The sequence below is a fragment of the Malaclemys terrapin genome, chromosome 2 (assembly GCF_027887155.1).
Source record: "Malaclemys terrapin pileata isolate rMalTer1 chromosome 2, rMalTer1.hap1, whole genome shotgun sequence".
Classification (NCBI taxonomy): Eukaryota; Metazoa; Chordata; order Testudines; family Emydidae; genus Malaclemys; species Malaclemys terrapin.
In genome coordinates this window covers 37285742-37306172 of record NC_071506.1, presented here as the reverse complement: position 1 = coordinate 37306172, position 20431 = coordinate 37285742, and the positions used below count along the sequence as shown (strand labels likewise).

The 20431-nt window shown below is 43.8% G+C and overlaps 1 protein-coding gene across 4 annotated transcripts in view; it reads left to right on the top strand.

The window, feature by feature from the left end:
• The window catches only part of GRHL2 (grainyhead like transcription factor 2), a 114663-nt gene that overhangs the window by 46587 nt on the left and 47645 nt on the right, over positions 1-20431 (top strand). For all 4 annotated transcript variants that reach the window (XM_054018247.1, XM_054018245.1, XM_054018244.1 and 1 more), the window contains exons 8-9: positions 7028-7122; positions 19965-20123. In XM_054018247.1, coding sequence (XP_053874222.1) covers positions 7028-7122; positions 19965-20123 — 254 coding nt within the window. The remainder of the gene's footprint in view (positions 1-7027; positions 7123-19964; positions 20124-20431) is intronic.

Here is a 20431-nt window from a genome sequence, read left to right as displayed (position 1 = left end):
CATAACAATAAACTGGTTAGTGTTTGTGATCATGTCTCCTGCTAGTGGCTGGTCCAAGAAGCTCCTTTCTGGTCTGTTCTCATACTAACTGGCTGGGTCATTTCTATATTCCAGCTTGTAAGCACTTTGAGGCAGGGCATTGTCCAGCTATCTTTCCTGAGGCACCTACAACATCTTTAGGCGTGGTACAAGTAACGCATATTGTATACACTTCATATTAAAAATACAGGATAGTTTATAAAATATTAAGAAATGATTAATTTATGTTGTAGTAAATTGCCATAGCTTGTTATAACCATCTATAACACCTTGTACTGATGTGCTTATAGCTAATGCTAAGTTTTTGTCATGGATATTTTTAGTAAAAGTCACCAACAGGTCACAGGCAATAATGAAAAATTCATGGAAGCCTGTGACCTGTCCTTGACTTTTACTAAAAATGCCCATGACAAAATGGGTAGCCTGGGCAGCTGGGGGAAGAGAGGGTTGGGAACTCCAAGGTCCCCCCGCTGGAGCTGGGAGCTGCCGGAGTCCCCCCTGCCACCCACAGCAGCCGGGAGCTCCGGGGGTCTGTCTTGCTGCCCGCAGTGCATGGGAGCAGTGGGGGTCCCCCCTGCCACCAGGTCCCTCCTGCCTCCTGGGGTGCAATCAGCAGTGGGAATTCCTTGCCGCTGGGTCCCCCCTGCCACCTGCAGCAGCGGGGAGTGGCGCGGGTCTCCCCTGCCACCTGTGGGGGCAGGAAGCGGCGTGAGTCCCCCTTGCGACCCGTGGTGGCCAGGAGCAGTGGGGGAGCTGCAGGGCTCCCCCCTGCCAGCCGTGGTGGTTGGGAGCTGTGGGGGTACCCCACAGCTGGCAGAGGACCCTGCAGTTCCCAGCCAGCGCTGGCTGAAGTCACAGAGGTCTTTGGAAGTCACGGTGATCTCCCTGACTAAATTGCATCTTACTTATAGCCCTCTATGTCACATATTATTTATGCCTGTTACATGCTTATTACCTCTATTAATCATTCACTAATCCTTTATAAACTATTCATTAATATATCCTTAATATAAAGCATGGCCTACAGAACAACAATGGTGCTCAAAGCTAAAGGAGTAATTCCTTTAGCTCAGATAATAGGGGCTGGTGCTGAAGGTTCCAGCTGTGTTACCTGCTAGCCGCTCTGGTGTCCATGTGTCTGTGCCAATATTCCATCATGTTACTTCTTTTTAGATACTCCTGTCATCAGCTTCTGTGCATTGTTCTGCTTCTTTGAATTAGAGATAGGCTTGAGCTGCAACCTGCAGATGTGGAGCCAACTTTTACCCAAATTCAGGAGAGTCCAGATCTGGGGGGGTTGGCTTGGGCCCATCTCAACTGTGAAGTTTGCAGAAAAGCATCATCTACCGATCATGTGAATGAACTAAGGTTCCATGACAGGTTGATGTCTCAGTCTCAGTGTTCAGATTGGCTTCAGTATTGAGAGCATGGAGTGAAGCCAGAGCACAGCTGTTCACAGTTGAACAGCTCGTCACTCCCTTTTTGTCTTCCATTAAAAGAAGATATGTGTGTTAGCAATAAATCAAATGCTGAAATGATGCAAATTTGTATTGACAACCCCTGGAACTTGCAAGAAGTCAATTTTCCCACTCCTCAGTTATGCACCTGAAGGCTGGAGAGACCAAACAGAGGCAGAGGGAGTCTGAAGAAAACACTCCGGACACTTTGCAGAACTGAAGACTCCTTTTCCCCCCTTGCTGCTGAAAAGATGAGCCTTCTGAAGGATAACTATAAGCACTGTCTCACCTTCAGCAGTGCAGTGTGTCATACTTGCTGATTTCCTGTGGGTCTAACTGTTGAACAGCTAGCAGTGGGAGGGATTCTTAGCTTATACTGGGACTAGCAGTGGGAGGGAGAATCAGTTGATATTTGGATGATGTCTATATTCAGGAGTCCAAATATTTAGATAACATTCAGACACATACCCAGCCCCAAAATACAAATGGCTTCTGATAGACTCAGTATCGTTTCTCTGCCTTCCCCTATGACTTAGGGCTGTCCCTGAAGAACACTTCTCTTTCTGATGTAAGGTTGTCTTCTTGGGGCAAGGGGGAAGCTGGGTAGCCTGCTCCAGCTCACTCCAGATACATAGGGGTGGTTAAGTTTGTACACTTTGATTTAGTGCTCCAGCTGGGGTGGAAGAATGGTCCAGTGGTTAAGGTGTTAGGTGGGGACTTTCGAGACCTTTGTTCAATTTCCTGTTCCACTACAGACTTGTGACCTTGCCCAAATCAATTAACTCTCTGTGCCTTATCTGTAAAATGGGGCTAAGAGCACTTTCCTACTACATAGAGTATTGGGAGGATAAGTATGCTAAAGATTATGAGATGTTTCGATTCTACAGCAATAAGAGCCCAGTATATCTACCCTAGAGTTCTATCTCCCCATCCAAAGTCCCTAAGCATATACTTAACTCTAAGTATAAGCTTAAGTCCCAATTACTTTAATGGGGCAAGCACATGCTTAAACTTAAGCAGTTGCTTAAGTACTGTTCTATATAAGAAAGGATTTAAGGGCTTAAGCCCTTAATTAGCAGGGAGCAAAGGAGCTTTGCAAAATCAAGGCTAAATGTAGGTATGGATTTTTGCGGAAAAGGAGGTAGGCACTTCCACCTCACCTCTTTTCTTCCGTAGGAGGACTGGGAAATATTTCTGACCTTTTAACACTTACATGCTCAGACATCCCACAGTGCACTGACTTTCTCTTCAAAAACAATGGAGCATAGAAGCGAATTACATTACACGCTGTAATCATTTGGCCAGGATTGATACCATAGTATGACCAACAGTGGTACAGTTTTACCTACATTTTACTTAATATTGGTATCATTTGGATGCTTAAAACAAAAACAGTTACCCATAGCATATTATCCATGCAAGCTTGTACCCAAGTTATGAATTTATAGTGTTTTAATAGACTGCAAATTTCAATATTGGTTTCGTATAGAATTTTCCAAACAAAATGGAAATAATTCTTGCAGAGCCATTTTCTTGCATATCAAAGAACCCCAATTTCTGTTAAAGCAGTAGCAGCTTGAGAGGAGAAAGTATAATGATGGCAACTTTCCAATATCCATGGAAATGATTTCTAAATGACTGTTTTTCGTTAGTTCACATTTATACTGAGGTAGCATCTAGAGGCCTCAACCAGATTGTTGCTTAAAACAGCTACAGTAAGTCATTTTCAAAACCAGGAATGCTGATTTATCTGCTCTGGCTTCTTTAGTTATCTTTGAGCTGGCGGGAATGATGTGCAGCTCTGCTGTTAAATGGCATGTCACACATTTCCTGAGATTTGTGTATGGCAATTAAGGAAATGGAGTGGGGGGTGTTTTGGGGGAAGAGAGATGCTGGTGGGATGGTGGGTACTTATTGTCTTTTACATGAAGAAAACATATGTCTTTACAAGACATCTTGTTCACCCCTTTCCAAGATACACCTACACAGCATGCTCATGTGCAGCAATCATTTGCACAAGGCATTTTTGGGTGAATCATAAACCAAAGTGGTGGGTGGGAAGGTGGGTGCATGTGCATATTAAACTACATATATATATCTCCTAATTCTTCTTGCTTACAGGAAAGTCAATGTGTTCATTTAGAAAGATGACCTGTGTTCACAGTGGGGATAAAAAAGCCCAGAGACCGTCTCTATACACATTCACTGTGTCCAATTGCTTGACCTCATTGAAAGTTTCATGCCATGCCTGTGGTCTGAACGTTCTGAATTCTTTGATCCAAACTGTTTCAAGCATTCCAGGCGTGTTGTTTCACTAGTCCAGACAGCATCCCTGTGCTTCAAAGCAGAGAATTTTATATGAATTATAGTTCTCTCCCTTATCACACCCACAACACTGGCACTTTTGCCATGCAAGCGTACTTGAAATTATTGTTGCATCTTAATTATTTTTTGAAAACCTAGATAATGTTCATTTTTCTTAAAGGAATAACAAGGTTGAGAAAAAGAATACCAAATTCATATAGGGCCATCACTTACAGAATGTAAAACATTCTCTTTATACAACTGAGTACAAAGCTATGAATCAACATACTTTTAAAGTGCAGATGCAGGTAAAAGTTAAGATAAAGGTTATTACATTGAGTAATCTCAGTCCTCTGGTACTGAGTCCAATTATTGCTCTCAAGGGATTCTTGGACAGCATATGTCCCATGGAAGGTTGACACATTTTCTTTTTGAAGAATCTGAAACCTTTTAATCTGTGATTAGGTATGGAACAGAAATATTAAAGGAGACTGGTAAAAGAGAAAAATGGGTTATTGTCCCTTTTTGCTTCTGTGATGTATAAAGAAAAGCTGAAATCTCCCATATTCCTGCTTCCTTCTCCCACAATTTTTTTCCTGCTGTTTTCTACCTTAGAAATTCAGGTCTCACTTACATTGGGTTTTCCCCTTTCAATACTCTTTGGATGACTAGAGTATTGATAGGGTTATGACATCATAGGTCCAAAGGAAGCAAAAAAACAATTAATTGAGGGGGGATATGTTTGGTTACTTTTGTTTTTGTTTATTCTTAAACACTCATGGATTTTTTGTTTGTTTGTTTGTTTGTTTGTTTGTTTTTGTTAATGCCAATACAATTTTTGGAAGAAAATATCCCTTTGTTAAAAATCCAATGCCCTGCACCTTCAGTTATCAGAAAGCAGAGAGAGTTTGTAACCACTGCACTGGGGACACCACTGGACACATTCCTGATATATCTAATATAAAAACAAGCAAGATTTTTTGTTTGGCAGTTGGTGGTGAATGATTTGTTTGTTTATTTAAATTGCAAAAGAAACAAAACTTTCTCGTCAAATTGGAAAGAAGCTATTTATAATATCTATATGCCTTTTCTCTGATGATCACCTGAGCTTGCTTGTTTGTTAAAGTGATCATGTCTTTAAATGTATTCAGACACTATGAGAAACTGAATGCCAGGAAAGCTTGCTTGTTAAGAGGAATTCTCATCCTTTGATCAATAATGAATAGTAAAAATGCAATTATCCAGGCTGTGGTGGTCTAATAGTGGAGTCCCAATATAACATACATTCATGCTGTAGGCCTGGATTTAGAAATAGGTTCATCCTTTTTATTCTACAGAAACGTAAAAGCTGGATCTGCTGTAGAGCAGGCCTTGCTTCTGCTTTCAATGAATCTGTCAGAGCTTTTAAAAAAAAATCATGTAAAGTAGCATCTGGCAGAAAGGGCTCAAGGAGACCAGTGGCAAAATCTTGTTGATTTCACTGGAAGCAAAAGTGAACCCCAAGGGCTTAATCCAAAGCCCACTGAAGCCAGCAGAAAGACTGCCACTGACTTCAGTGGGCTTTGGATCAGGCCCTCAATGACTAGAAATACACAAAAATCTTTCTCCTTCTTCAAATTCCTCCCTAAACCCCAGTTACTACTTCAGATTCTTTCCTGCTCAAGGGAGAGAATCTGAGTGGTCCTGAGAGGTGCTGAGCATCCTTAACTCCCATTGACTCAAAGGGAATTGGATGGGACCATTTGAAGAACTGGGGCCCTGGGAATCGGCACATCATCTTGGCTGGGTAACCTGTAAATGCTCAAACTGACTTCAGCAGGGTTCCATGCTGGTACAGCCATCTGCCTGCATGCTACACAACAATCGGTTTATTGAAGTCTTGTGGTATCTAAACTATTGTAGTGGCTTGATTCTGCTTACATTGAAGTCCCTGACTATGCTCCCTTTTCCTTAGAGGAGTGGAAGATCAGGTCCTAGTTTTTCCTCACATCTCCACTATAAACTTGGGCAGGCCAGTGTTCCTAGTTACAAAAACCAGTAGAAATGTTTTGTTTGTTTGCATTTTTAAATTTTAATTGTCTTTTTAACCAACAATTCAAAACCATTTTACCTTCCTCCTCTGAGGATTTCTTATCTAGATAAATTATAGCTTTAGAGAGTTTAAGCACAGATGGATCATTAGATCATACAATCTGACCTCCTGTAAATCACAGGCCATTCAGTTTCACCCAGTTATCACTGTATTGAGCCCAACCACTTGTGTTTGACTAAAGTGAACTTGTGTTTATCTAAAACATATATTCCAAATAGTATGATAATGAAAGAGCATGTGCTTGTTTAACAAATAAGCTTCTTCATTATAGCTTAAATAGTGCATTGTTACTTATTCCAAACAATTGCTGCTAAACTTCCCCATGGAATAGGAAGAAGGGTTTGGCGGAAGAGAAACCACAGAGAGGCTGCATTGCAAACTATAAATGTGAAGAGTCACACTGCTCCCTCCCCCCACCACCCCCAGTAAAGGCATTCTGCTTTGTATCTTAATTCCCCATTGAGCTCTTCCTTCCCAGATAGAGTATTATACCACTGGAGTTCAGATGTGAGTTCTCTGGAGACATGACTTTTCCTGCACTATGAAAGAAAAGTTCCTTTGCAAAGTCCGCAGTGCAGGAGGGTGGAGAAAGGAGAGAATACTCCTCCCCCTCCCCTCAAAAAAAAAAAAATGCTGGCAGATGGATGCCAGAATAATACTTGCATAGCATGTTGCAAGCCTTCCTCAAACTTCGTTGCAAGGCTCATTGGTCTCCTCGGCTCCATGCGTTTCCATAAAGGATTAAATGTTCCTTTTAATGTTCCCATTACCTTGTTTAACTTCCCAGTTTCAGCCTTTCCTTCCTACTGCCAAGTTAACAAGCACACACACTCATTCTCAATACAGAAACACCGGTTCCACGTTAACAATAAAACCTCCAGTAAAAATACAGCTAGCACAGTGTAATAAAGAGTACGGCTCCAGGAAGATTTATTACTCTGAACAGCTGAAAGCTTACATCTTTGTAAATCAGATTTTTAATAATGAAACATGAGCAGCACCATAGCTTTTCCTGACCCCCTAGACATACCTGCATGAAAAGGCAAAGGACAACCTTGCAGAAGAATCTGTGAACTATGAAGATAAATGATAGAACCCTGTTCTTAAAGTCATTTTTATTGGTTGTGTCTTTCAGCTGACTACAAGGAGAGCTTTAACACCATTGGGAATATTGAAGAAATTGCATACAATGCTGTGTCCTTTACTTGGGACGTCAATGACGAAGCCAAGGTGAGTTGCAGCACAGAGTGAATGTATTGTTATTATGCTATTTATAAATATCACCTTCCATCCCATTCATCATTAACAAGCATACGAAAGACAGAAGTGAGCAAGTTCCACATCCTCAAAGCCAGCACAGTAAAAGCTTGGTCACTCACTGACTTATGGTGTGGTGGTAGAATCTGTACAAGGCCAGGTGATGTGTGAGAATAGGAGCCCATCAGGAGGAGACTCCTGGAGGAATGTTTCAAATATAGCCAGGTCCCTGTCTACTAAAGTGAGGTTCAATGCAAAAAAATGACCATAAAAACGGTATAGTTTGGGTCCATATTTATTGACTTTCAATAATTTCCATATAAAATATGCTCAGTTTTACACATAATAAGAGGGTGGTTTTTTTCTAACTGCCAGATCTGCCAACCCAAGCTGGGATCTGAGACTCAAGCTGGGGTCTTCCCTTTTCATGCATCATCACCAGTAAGAAAGATTCTGCAAGCCAAATTATGCCCTCCATGATCTGCATGCCATTGTTTTCAGTGGGGTTGTAGGTGGACATAAGTCTAGTATACCTCTTCTGCCTCATAAGTGGTGTCATCATAAGGTTTAATTAATCTTTGTTAAGCTCTTTACATTTCTGTGGAATCCATTATCCAAGGCTGTCAAAGTATTTTCGTTATAATTCAGACACATTTAGGAACTTGATACAGCACTACAGTTTAAGGGAAAGGATGAATGAGTGTCACAGGGGCTCTTCCCTGTAGTATACCCCTTGGGGTCTCTCATGGCTCTTCAGGTGCATTGCATTCAAAGCTCACTTGGGTTTGTCAATCAATTACCAAGACTATGATTCAAAACATGTACGCCCTTGGTGGGGTCTGATTGGTTAAGTCTTTCTACAAAGTGTAACTCAGTTCATTAGGTGCCCCAGTTCACCCCCTACTTTGGATCCACATGAGAGTTCTGATCAGAAGGCCTCCCCAGTCCCCTTCCTGAAGCTTGGGCTGTACTTCAAATGGTCACTGTTTCTTAGGCCAGCAGTCCCCAGCTCTCTTCCCTGGAGCTGGGTTGTAACTTAGGTCGGCTGTAGGGTCTTTGCCAGCTTCTCCTTCAGCTGGCTCCTTTTCCCTAATTAGACCTCAAGTTCAGAGGGTTCAGCAGGCAGCCTTCTCCTGCTGATGTCTGCCCTGCTATGAGGTAGGAGGCAGGCGGCTTTATGCCAGTTCCCTTCTCTCAACTCATCCCCAGTTGGTTGGGTGAGAGGGGAGCTTTGCCCAGCCCACTCTGTAAGGTTCCTGGGCCCTTACAGAAACAGTAATGGATTTTTCTTCCAAACACTGCTTTTTCCTGGGACTGCTTCTTTTCCACCAGTACCTCTTATTTCCTGTCTTTGCATACATCAAAACCTCCCAAAATCTTAAAGGGTCATGCCATATGATGCGAGAATCTGGACGCCTAGGCCCCACTACCCTGTCATATACTGATACAACATGCAATCATATAGTCATGTAAAACTGAGGAAAATAGCTTTAGAACCAGTGAAGGGGACCCAGCATGAGTGCAGGAATCTGACCATCCATCAGGAGTAACTACGAATGAATGCGAGAAGGGCAAGTGATATTTTTTTCCTGAGTTTCCTGTTTCGAAGGAGGAGGATTTTGCTATTGAGAACAAAAGCTACTGCTACAGCTGGTGAACATTTTTTATTTACAACTTTTCTGTGGGGGGGGGGGGGGGGAGGAGACAGGAAGGGAAACAAAAAATGGGCTTTTTTCTTGAACTGATCAGAAATGAATTTTTCCTAAATTTTGTTGTGTAGAAATATTCTAATTCTTTTTGTTTTTATTCTGTTTCAAAACTGAAAAACATTCAAAATTGTGGATTTCCGTGCAAAATGAAAAATCTGGTTCCTGCACAGCTCTCTTAGATGGGAGCATTCCAGCCTGCAGGAATAGATGTAATTCTGACTAACATAATTTATTCATGGAGATACAGTTAATCAGAGATTGAACTGAGTGCGTATTCATGTAGAGATTGTATGGCTACCTAAATCAGTGTGAGTTTATCTAAACTTTCCCCTATTAATGCTTAGCTGGATTTCAACTGGCAATTTCTGGGCTTTTCCAATTTTGTATTGGCATGCAGGTCATTACTTTAAGCTGTGCGGATGCAATGATGTGTGTGAGAAATGAAAAGCTGTAGGTAATGCTAAAAACAAGCTTGTATTCTCTAAGCTTTTATCAGCAAGCGGAATGTGCAGTGTAAAAAAGCTTTTTAGAGATCTAGAAATAATAATAAATATTGAACACTGTCAGTGCTCAATAGATTATGGGCCCAGCTTCATTTAAATACAAACCCCACTGTTCTCATGTAGCACAAAGGGGCCGACAAACCTAGAAGGACAGATACACTCACAGCCTAGGTCACCACTGCATCCTACCACAGCAGCATTCTACTCGGAGCAGGCTGCACTCAGAACGGAGCAGCAGGCTTAGCTCCCATTCTCCCAGCTGTTTGTGGACTGGACTGGGAACACTGAGATTATTTTAAGAGAGTTTTTTATATTTAATCCATTGTAGAAGAAAAAATACAGTCAACACATCTTTAAAACAAAGGTGCTGGAAAAGCTCCCAAGTTCCTTCAGACGCTGGGGCTTGTTAAATGATATATTTGTACTTGGCCTAGTTGCCATGAAAAATTCCTGTAGGACTTCCAACCCAACCTGCCGTCACCTCATGCCCAGGAAAAGCAGGATGTCTAAGAAAATCCAAGGTGGGAAGGGAGAGCTGGAGCTACATGGACCCCTCATAGACAGAGCTCTCTCTTGTTGGCACCCTTGTGTATACGGTAGTAGCATGATAACGGTAAGGACACTGGCCAGGGGAAGTTGGTGTCCAAAGTAAGTGGTGGGGCTGGCAATTAGATACCCCCCTGCCCTGCAAAAATATTTGACACCCATCACAAAATCGTTTCTGACCCCCCTCTCCCTGCAAATAAAGATCGACTAATCAACTTGGGGCTCTTCCTACAAGGGAGGCTAGAATCTGCCTCCTTCCCCTCCTGCTCTCTCCATCGTGGAGAGAACGGAAAAAAGAAAGGCAGCTGCTACAAGGTCTCTTTGTTTAATGAAAGAGAGGGGATTAAAGACCCAGGTAGCGTAAGCTGTACTTACAGGATGGGAGACCCTATCCTGGGAAGCAGTGGCTCTGAAAAAGGGGTGGTGGGGAATAATCAGCTGAACATGATCTCCCAGTATGATGTGGCCAAGAGGACTAACATGATCCTCTGGTGCATAAACAGGGGGATTGCAAGTAGGAGTAGAGAGGTTGTTTTACCTCTGTATTTGGCACTGGTGTGACTGCTGCTGGAACACTGTGTCCAGACCTGGTGCTCACAATTCAAGAAGGATGTTGATAAATTGGAGAGGGTTCAGAGAAGAGCTACAAGAATGATTAAAGGATAGAAAAGATGCCTTGTCGGAGCTCAATCTACTTAGATTAACAAAGAGGTTGAGGGGTGACTTGATTACTGCCTGTGAGTACCTACGCGGGGAACAAATATTTGATAATGGGCTTTTAACCTAGCAGACAAAGGTATAACATGAGCCAATGGCTTGAAGTTGAAGCTAGACAAATTCAGACTGGAAATAAAGCATTCATTTTTAATAGTAAGAGTAATTAACAATTGGAACAACTTACCAGGGGTTGTGGCAGACTCTCCATCACTGACAACTTTTCAGTCCAGGGCCTTGGCTACACTCGGGACTTCCCAGCGCTGCCATGAAGCGCAAGTGTAGTCGCGCCGCCAGCGCTGCGAGAGCTCTCTCACAGCACTGTATGTACTCCAGCGCTCCGAGGGGAATAGCTTGCAGCGCTGCAGGCTCTGATCACACTGGTGCTTTACAGCGCTGCACTCGCTGCGCTGGGGGGGGGAGGTGTTTTCACACCCCTGAGCACAGCAAGTTGCAGCGCTGTACTGCGCCAGTGTAGCCAAGGCCAAGGTATGCTCTAGGAATTATTTTGACGTGTGTTAAACAGTAGGTCAGATAAGATGATCATAATGCGTCTGATGAAGTGGGTATTTACCCACGAAAGCTTATGCTCCAATACATCTGTTAGTCTTAAAGGTGCCACAGGACTCTCTGTTGCTTTTTACATGATCATAATGGTGCCCTCTGCCTTTGGAATCTATGAAATTTATTATTTTATTAAAACTCAGTATTTGAAAGCCAATCTCATGATTTCTGGGTGCCTGGCTCCTGATTTTTAGCTACTTGGCATTGGCAATTCTGTAACCAGCCACAACTGATACTGCCAAACCATCCCCGGCCAGCACACCAGGGGTTTTTAGAGTGGTAAGGGCTCTGCCATTCCATGTGAGATAGGAGCAGAATGGCCGAGGGAGCTTTCTCCCACTATGCCACTCCAGTCACTCCCTCTCCATAACGTTAAGAAGGCAACTCTCACTTAAATCATTGGCAATTTAAAATAATGGGAGCTAATGAGTCTTTTTAGGACCAAACGATGCTGCCAAGCTCTATGCCTGAAGTCTAGGAAACCTGTTTCCTGCAGGAGTTGCTAGTTGAAATGCATGGTAGCCTGTGCTTATTCATTGACGTGATCATCAAACATTTGACTCAAAGTGGACTTGAAATCTATGTGTATTGACAAGAATGAGATGGTTAGTGATAAATGTGGGGGTTGCAGTTAGCAGATTATATGATAACATGATAGGTACAACTTGCTGCAAGTTACCACCGTACACTAAAACGTATTGGCCAGCGCACACACACTATGAGCTAGGGGTGTGATTCCCTTGCTTGTATACACATGCTTGCTCTAGCTCTCAGCAAGCTAGCGTGAGTATAAACAGCAGTGCAGCTGCGGTACCGCTGGTAGCAGAAGTGCAGGAGGTGCTCAGCTGTGCCAAGTACAAACCAGCCTGAAACCAGTGGGTATGTACTCAGCCAGGCTCAGACATGCCCTATCTCCAGAGTTAGATCTTTCCTTTCTCCATCATTGCCTGCTCCACCTGGTGGGCAGCTGATTTAGGGCCAGATCCTCCCTCCCATATTCCACCTGAGTGGAACAATTTGAGGAGAAAGATACTACTCAGCCTGAGTAAGGGCGTCAAGATCTGGGCATCAGCAAGGGAAGGCTGTCCAAAACTTTCACACAGACTATCAGTTCGGTCTGATGTAAAAGGAACAAACACACACACAAAGAATTCAAACAGAGACCTCTTTTATCTCCTCGGTTATAAGAGAATTACAGCTTCAATAAAGCCAGCTCATCTTGCTGTAATCCTTGATTTTCCCACTGTTCCTTAGTGTAGGTTGGAAGAGGGAGAGGAATCATTCTCCATGAACCCGATATATAGCACACTGAATTCAGTGGGCGTCTGTCCACGAACTTTAGTGGGCTTTGGATCCGGCTCCATGTCAGAAGAATCCTTTTCTTTTGCCAATTAAGATCCTTCAGGACTCGATCCTACTGCCACTGAAGTCAACAGCAACTGTCTGACTCGGTTGAGTGAGAGCAGGATTAGGTCCTCAGTCAGCACACACTTCCTCCTCCTTCTCGATGGGGACTTTTTTTTACCTATTTAGGCTAAATCCATGGGATTTATTGGCTAAATCTGGGGCCCAGGGGAGTCAGAAGAAGAGATTTCCAGTCATGTTTAGCCTCATCTCCAGCTTCCTCAGAAGAAAGACACTGTAGGTATTAAGGGAGTGTCACTAGAACGGGAAAAAAGGATTTTATCTGGCGAGTAACCCATCTCACTTTCATTCCCCCACTTGCCCTTTACGCACAGAATATCGTTATTTAAGAGCAAGGTGATGAGCTGGTTTCTCACCTAGTTTAACATGAAGGCAGCCTTTAATGTTGGTAAAGGAAGATGGAAAACAAAAAACTAAGCATGGAGTGGCTGTGTGACTATAAAAAGCTAATATTTCTGCAGTGTCTGTTCTGCTGTACTATAGACAAGGCCGGCTCCAGGCACCAGCCGAGCAAGCTCATGCTTGGGGCAATAGATTCTCAGGGGCGGCTTCCCTCCAATCCCCCCTTTTTTTTTTTTGCTTTGCCGCTCTGGCCGCCCCGCAGGTTTTTTTTCTTTTTGGTTCGCCGCTCCGGCGGCCCTGCAGGGGGCGGCAGCATGGAGGAGGGGAGTGCCATGCTGGGAGCGGGCTGCGCGCCCTGTCTGCCCCAACTGGTGCCAGGTCTGAAGCAAGCCCGGCAGGGCAGCCCGTGTCCTTCCCTGCCCACCGACCGGACCAGCGCGGAGCCCTTCCGGCAGGCGGCGCTGCGGGAGGGGCCGCGTGGCGAGCGCCCCGCTGAAGGAAGCCCTGGCCGCCCCCCTTCTCTCGCTCCCCCTGCTCCCTCCCCCTCTCCCCCGCTAGCCGGGGTGCGCACTCTGCTGCCCGGGGCACGTCTGCAGCGCAGGGAGTCCCCCTGCACCCTGGCTCCGGCCGCCCCGCACGATTTTTCTTTTTTTGCTTGGGGTGGTAAAAAAGCCAGAGCCGGCCCTGATTATAGATGTGCTGAAGTCACAGCTTGGTTGGATAACAAAGATTTAGTGGAACTTTGGTGACAACATAACCCTTTTTTTCCCTGGAAATAGTTACATTTTCAGTTTGACTCATGATAAAATTTGAACTTTTGGGGAAAGTAATTAATAATCAGACCAGAGACCAGACTAGCTTCATTTTTCCTAAGCTGCACAAACTCTTAAGATGTAGCTGAAAATAAATTGGTGCCGTGAGCATGATTAATAGAAAACAAATTTAAACAGTTAGGACTGAGTTACATCTGAGCTTTCTCCATGGTGAAAAAACCGTGCACACAGGGAATTTACTTCCAGCGATTATTTTATATGAAAGTCAAGGCACCAATTCAGTGCACAGTTCATGAAGAAAAATATCACTTTAATGCAGATGCAAAGCAGCATGTAGATTGGGTTGAGGTGGTTGCACTGTGGTGACCTATGTATACTCAATGTAGACAATGTCTTTTGTTTATCTTGTGAGCAGTGTAGGATTTGTGATGGCCTTACCCATTCATATCCTTGCTAAAGCTACATCAAATTCCATTTCACTGGGGAAGAAATTAATTATTAATGGTTAATTATTATTATTTTTTTGTATTACTGTAGCACCTACGAGCCCCAGGCCTGGACCAGGACCCCATTGTGCTAGGGGCTGCACAAACACAGAACAAAAAGAAGTCCCTTCCCCAAAGATTAGTCTTTTTCAAACTTTTTTTTTAAATTTAAAGCTGGAAGGAATAGACATTTTGTATTTGAGGACTGGTACCAGAACTTCTTTAGTATTAGGCTTGGAGCCAGGTTTAATAAATCATCCCTCTGTATATGTATAAAGAGGATAATAAAACAGCTTGTGGTAGCAAGCCAGGTTGAAATTTCATTGTATACAAATGGTTCAGTAAATATGCAGCTGGGATTAAGGGCAAATGGCATTTTTATGTAGTTGCTGGGGTGTGGTGTGGGTTAAGGAAGCTTCAAAAGAGAAATGTAAACATTCTCTGGAGACATTGGTCTTGAACTAAATCAAAGGCCTTACCTTTGTATAGGATTTAGAAGGTAATGCACAGCAAGAAAAACTATAAAGCTGCACTTATGGTAATATAAAAGGGATGATGGGATTGATTTTTTTTTCAGTGAACAGACATGTAGTTTAACTCTTTGGTGTCACAGTATGGAATGTGGTGTTTCAAAAGCTGAAGCCTGATCAGTCCTCTAAAGAGCAGCGCTCTGGATATAGACTCCATATATTGGCAGCGATATATAGGGAAATGGTTGCACAGTTTTTAATTTTTTGTTATGAAAAATTCCTATCAGTTCTTTTTAAGGTGCTGAAAACAAGAAATGCAAACAGTAATAAAAGGTTTATATGTTACAGATTTAATGACTAAAGACCTTTACAATGTATAAAACAGGAGATTGAGGTAGGAGTCATGTTGGCTGGATTAAATGATAAAGGAGAAATTAATCCCTGAGCCTTGCATTCTCTCCTGGCAGGTAGCTGTGTTTTTTGTCTTGTACAGCACTAATTACCCTGCCATTGTTATCAAATGATAAGTAATCCTTATAATTGTTGCACAAGAGAGGAACTCCTCCCTGAAAAGAGGTAGAGATTTTGGCTATAGGTTCCCCATATGAAACAATCTAGGCTGGCCTCAGTTTCTTATTTGTTTTAGGCCAGTTCTGTCAGCTTCTAATGCATCAAACGTTTCTCCAGTTTAATTTTTCATTGTCAAAGTGTACTTGATCCCCCAGTAGCTCAGGTGAGCAGATGGATGAAATACCATCACATTGCTCAAACGTGTTCCTCACATCCAGCGGAACCCTAGCTAAAGTTCTCTCTATACTAAAGATACAACCAAGGCTCTTTCCTGGTTGCAAAACATAGTTAAGGTCCAGTCTACACTACATATTGGAGTCGGATTTGTAAATGAATTGGGGGACAAGTGCCTGTAATCAGAATCCCAAATACGGTTGTATATGGAATATTAGACAGGACCTTAGGAAAAACAGCAGTACTGCTATTACAGCTTTTTCCAAGTCTATGTTGTCCAACCATATGACTCTACCATGGAGGAGGCCAGGGCAAGAAGGCTCTGGGACCAAAGAGTATCTTTGAATGTGACACTCTTGTTTCTCCTGATTCCTGACTGTCAGTGTGTTAGGAAGAATGGTCCTGGGAGCCTGGTATGAGTTAATCTTTTGCACCCTTTTATGGCTAGTTGTGATGTGTGTTCTGCTACCTCAGAAGAGGCTGTTTGCACTCTCAGCCTCAGACAAGAGTAAGGTTTACATGAGTGTTATACAGGGAAATGTGGACCCCACTTGAAGGGGCAACTGAAATTACTGTTGGTCAGAATAGTCCACATTTCCTCAGTCATTGCCTCAGGGAGTGGGGAGATGAACATTGGGTCAATATTAGGAAGGGAAAGGAGAATCTTCACTAGGTTAATTGGGTTCCTTTCATTGCAGAGATATACTACAATAACTATTATGGCCAGTGCTAAATTCTTCTAGAGGGGAAAGGAGAGTAACAATTTAGGATGTCAGAGGAGGCTATAAGGGAGAAAGATGGTACTGTAGAGGATTACAGACTGGGTGATCAAACAGAAGAGGTTCAGCAGATTCTTTTTCCATGTTGTTGCTTTTCCTCTCATACCAAATTCCAAACTTGTCTTCCTCTGTTCTGAGGAACAACATATATGGGATGGTGTGTAATGCACTTTAAGAAGGGATCAAAGCTAGAAGCTGAATTCATAGTTATCAATAGGACAAGTGGAAAGACTAGAGACGGTTCATCCTTTATGATTTCATAGAACATATGTAACAGAAAAGGCATCTGCTGTAGAATAATTTGTTTGCGAAGAGCAATTCTACTGTCTGGAGCAAAATAGTCCATGTTTCAATTTCTAGTCCTGCTGCATGTGGTAGTTCGATTTCTCGTTGTGCTCTCTGCTGCCTGCCTATCTACTGATCTATTCCTAGAGCATCAGTCACCGTGGTATCTAAGTGCCATCCTGTCTAGGGCCGATCACTGGAGTCAAAAACTCTGTGAAAATTTAAAATGCGCTGAGAAATAATGTAAGGTCCCCCCTCAGCATTCAAATAATTAATGACTGGTCAGACAAGTCTTCCAGAGGCAAACTCCAACGGAGCACCTTGTCATCTTCAATGATGCAAAATAAGAAAAGAAAATAAACTCCAAGAAGGTGTATAGTCTTCCCACCCTACCACATTGTAAATTGCTTTTCCAGATCAAAAGCCTGCTTTAAAGGGAAGCTAATAGAAAAGCGTTCTGAGACATAAAACCCTTCTGAAAATCAATGATCTGTGTTAATTCTAATCCACCTATCTATCCACATGGTACAAATGAGACATTAAGCACAGTATGCCAGTCCTCACCTTCATATGTGTGCCATGAATGTACAACCATTGACCATTGGAGTGATGAAATATCACTATGCAAGATTAGGATATTGAATTTTATTGTGTCTATTATTTTCATTAATTGATATCTGTCTCTGTAGCAGGGACCTTTGTAATGTTTCAGAAAAAAGAAAGGCTAACAGCTGCAACAGTTTATCTTCTCTGATATCTCTTACTATTTCTCCTACCTCCAGAAATGTAGGCCAGAGAGAATACACAGTGCATGGAATTGGATAAGATGGGGGCAGTGCATTATGTCTTATGTGAGCACATGGTGTGATTCAGAGCGCCTCAGCAACCTGTTGAGCAAACATGAAGTGCAAATGTGGCATGGGTTTCCACTCACATTTTTGATGTTGCGTTTAGTTCTTTCTGGTGCAAAAATATATACTAAAATATAGCAGGACCAGATTCTCACCTTTTAAGGCCCTTCACCATGCTCTAGCAATGTAAGTTAGGGTTACCATCCGTCCGGGTTTCCCCGGACATGTCCAGCTTTTTTAGCTTTAAATGGCTATTCGGGGGGGATTTCTAATAAGGTAGAAATGTCCGGGATTTCCCTCTTCCCCTCATGCAGAGTGCGGTGTGGCTGATTGGATGGCTGGGCCTGATTGAAAGCCGCTCGCAGCCACTGGGGCCTCTAGCAGCCAAAGTCCCTCCCCCGCTCCCTCCTCCCCCGCAGAGCAGCACCTTATTTGTTTGGCTGCACGTGGAGCCCGCAGCTCTCCCTCGGCCTGGTGGGGGGGCAGGCAAGGGACAGGGAACGGGGGGTTAGATTGGTCGAGGGTTCTGGGGGGGCTGTCAGGAGAAGGGGGTGTAGAGAGCGGTTGGGGCAGGCAAGGGACAGGGAACGGGGGGGTTAGATTGGTCGGGGGTTCTGGGGGGGCTGTCAGGAGAAGGGGGTGTAGAGAGCAGTTGGGGCAGGCAAGGGACAGGGAACGGGGGGGTTAGATTGGTCGGGGGTTCTGGGGGGGCTGTCAGGAGAAGGGGGTGTAGAGAGCAGTTGGGGCAGGCAAGGGACAGGGAACGGGGGGGTTAGATTGGTCGGGGGTTCTGGGGGGGCTGTCAGGAGAAGGGGGTGTAGAGAGCGGTTGGGGCAGGCAAGGGACAGGGAACGGGGGGGTTAGATTGCTCGGGGGTTTTGGGGGGGCTGTCAGGAGAAGGGGGTGTAGAGAGCGGTTGGGGCAGGCAAGGGACAGGGAACGGGGGGGTTAGATTGGTCGGGGGTTTGGGGGGGGGCTGTCAGGAGAAGGGGGTGTAGAGAGCGGTTGGGGCAGTCAGGGGACAGGGAGCAGGGAGACTTAGATAGGGGGTGGGGTCCTGGGGGCAGTTAGGGTGGGGGGGGGACAGGTAGGGGGTAGGGGGATTCTGAGGGGAGCGGGAAGTGGGAGGGGGCGGGGCTAGGGCGGCACCCCGTGTCCTCTTTTTTGATTGTTGAAATATGGTAACCCTATGTAAAGTGGTGTTTACGTTCTCTTTAAGGCACTGTCAGAACAGTGTAACAGAGACTTAAGATAAATGAGCGTAAGGCCCCCTGTGTTTCCAAGAAATTTGCACCAATGTCCACCCCTAACCTAGGGAACTAGACAGGCTGGGCTTTAAACTGAAGCAAAATAACACTATCAGTTTCAAAATCAGTTTCAGCTAGGGCCCTTCCCTGATGCCTTCCCCTCATTTCAGTTAAAGTTCAACTACTTGATTTGTAAATGCAGCAGTGTGATACAATCAAGTGCAGAAATGCTGCTGTGCCATTAGCTCAGTCAGGCAAACAAGCTGTGCCAACTCCATCATAAACTACCTTGCGGTAATATTAACTCCTGCAGTTAGAGTAAAGTGCCCCTCCCCCAAAGCGACACCAGCACTGCTCTTTTCTCTGGATGCAAGCTAGCACAGAGATATGAGGGGCTGGACTTTAATGTTCCCTGCTAAACAAAAATCTTTCCTTTTGTGGGTGGGGAGAGGCCTCTGCAATTCCGTGATGTCTCTAATTCTTATACCACCCTGTGGATTCCCACCGCCTACAAGTCTCTGCTCTGCACCCTCGAAGTCCCACAGCAACAGCTTGTGTCCTTGCAGATGAGCAGGACTTTGGGCTCGCTATGGAGACCATCAAAGTTCTTCCTCTAGGAGTCAGTAAATTTTATTCCAGAAGGTTTCATTGCCATAACTTAGGCAATTTGTATTGGCAGTTTTCCTTTGTATCCTCTTAGTATAAAGTGCTTAGTTTTCATCTGTGGGAAAGAGATAAATCTAATCAAGTTAAAACGTAATCAGCACAAACGAATATATGATGCACAGGTACTTCAATGGGAAATAACTAAAAGCAACTGGATTTTTAGTATCACATTTTCATCTCTAAAATCCCATGTCGGGTATTCTGGATTGGGAGAAACCAGTATTTCAGAGCAAAACTAATAATTTATTATTTGTATTGTGATAGCACTTAGGAATACCAGTCATAGACCAGGACTGCACTGTGCTAGTTGCTGTCCAAAACAGAACAAAAAAATGGTCCCTCCCCAAAGATCTTACAATCTAAGCATAAGGCAAGAGATAGCAGGTGGATATAGGCAGACAGACCAGGGGAATACAAGGACACAATAAGACAATATTCATCAGCACACCAGCTGCCTAACTGTTCTCAAGTTTTATGTAAACTTCATGGCAAAGAAGAGTGCTAAGAAAGGATCTGAAGAAGGAGAATGAGGCAGCTTCACAGATACTTATGAGGAGTTTTTCCCAAGTGTTTTTTAAATGAGATGACCCTGGCTTTAATCTTTGCCAGACATTTCCATAGGTCCCAAGTGTCCTACATTTAGTAGCAATTTCAGAATAACAGTTTGCACAGCATTTTAAGGTAACTTCTGATCTCCATCTCTCTGCTTCAGATTTTCATCACGGTGAATTGCCTGAGCACGGATTTCTCCTCACAAAAAGGAGTGAAGGGGCTTCCTTTGATGATTCAGATAGACACATACAGCTACAATAATCGCAGCAATAAACCCATCCACCGGGCCTACTGCCAGATCAAGGTCTTCTGTGACAAAGTGAGTGAAGATAACATTGTGAAAGATGGAGGGAGCCCATATCCAAGGTCTCCTTTTTCTCTCTGATGTGCTTGCTATCACCAATATTTGGAGTGGCTTCTCCCCTCTCCTCATATGGGTTGGGGCCTGGGTTCTTTTATTTTTTCTTGGTGCATGGAGCCTCCACACAAAGTAACTCCTCACTGTGCCCTATATACAGGGGTGCAGTCCCTTGAAAAAATCAATGATAACCCTATAAGCTGGAAAGGAGTGTAAATCCCAGGACACAGGGGACAATAAGGTAAATAATACCAGTGCAGAAACACCCC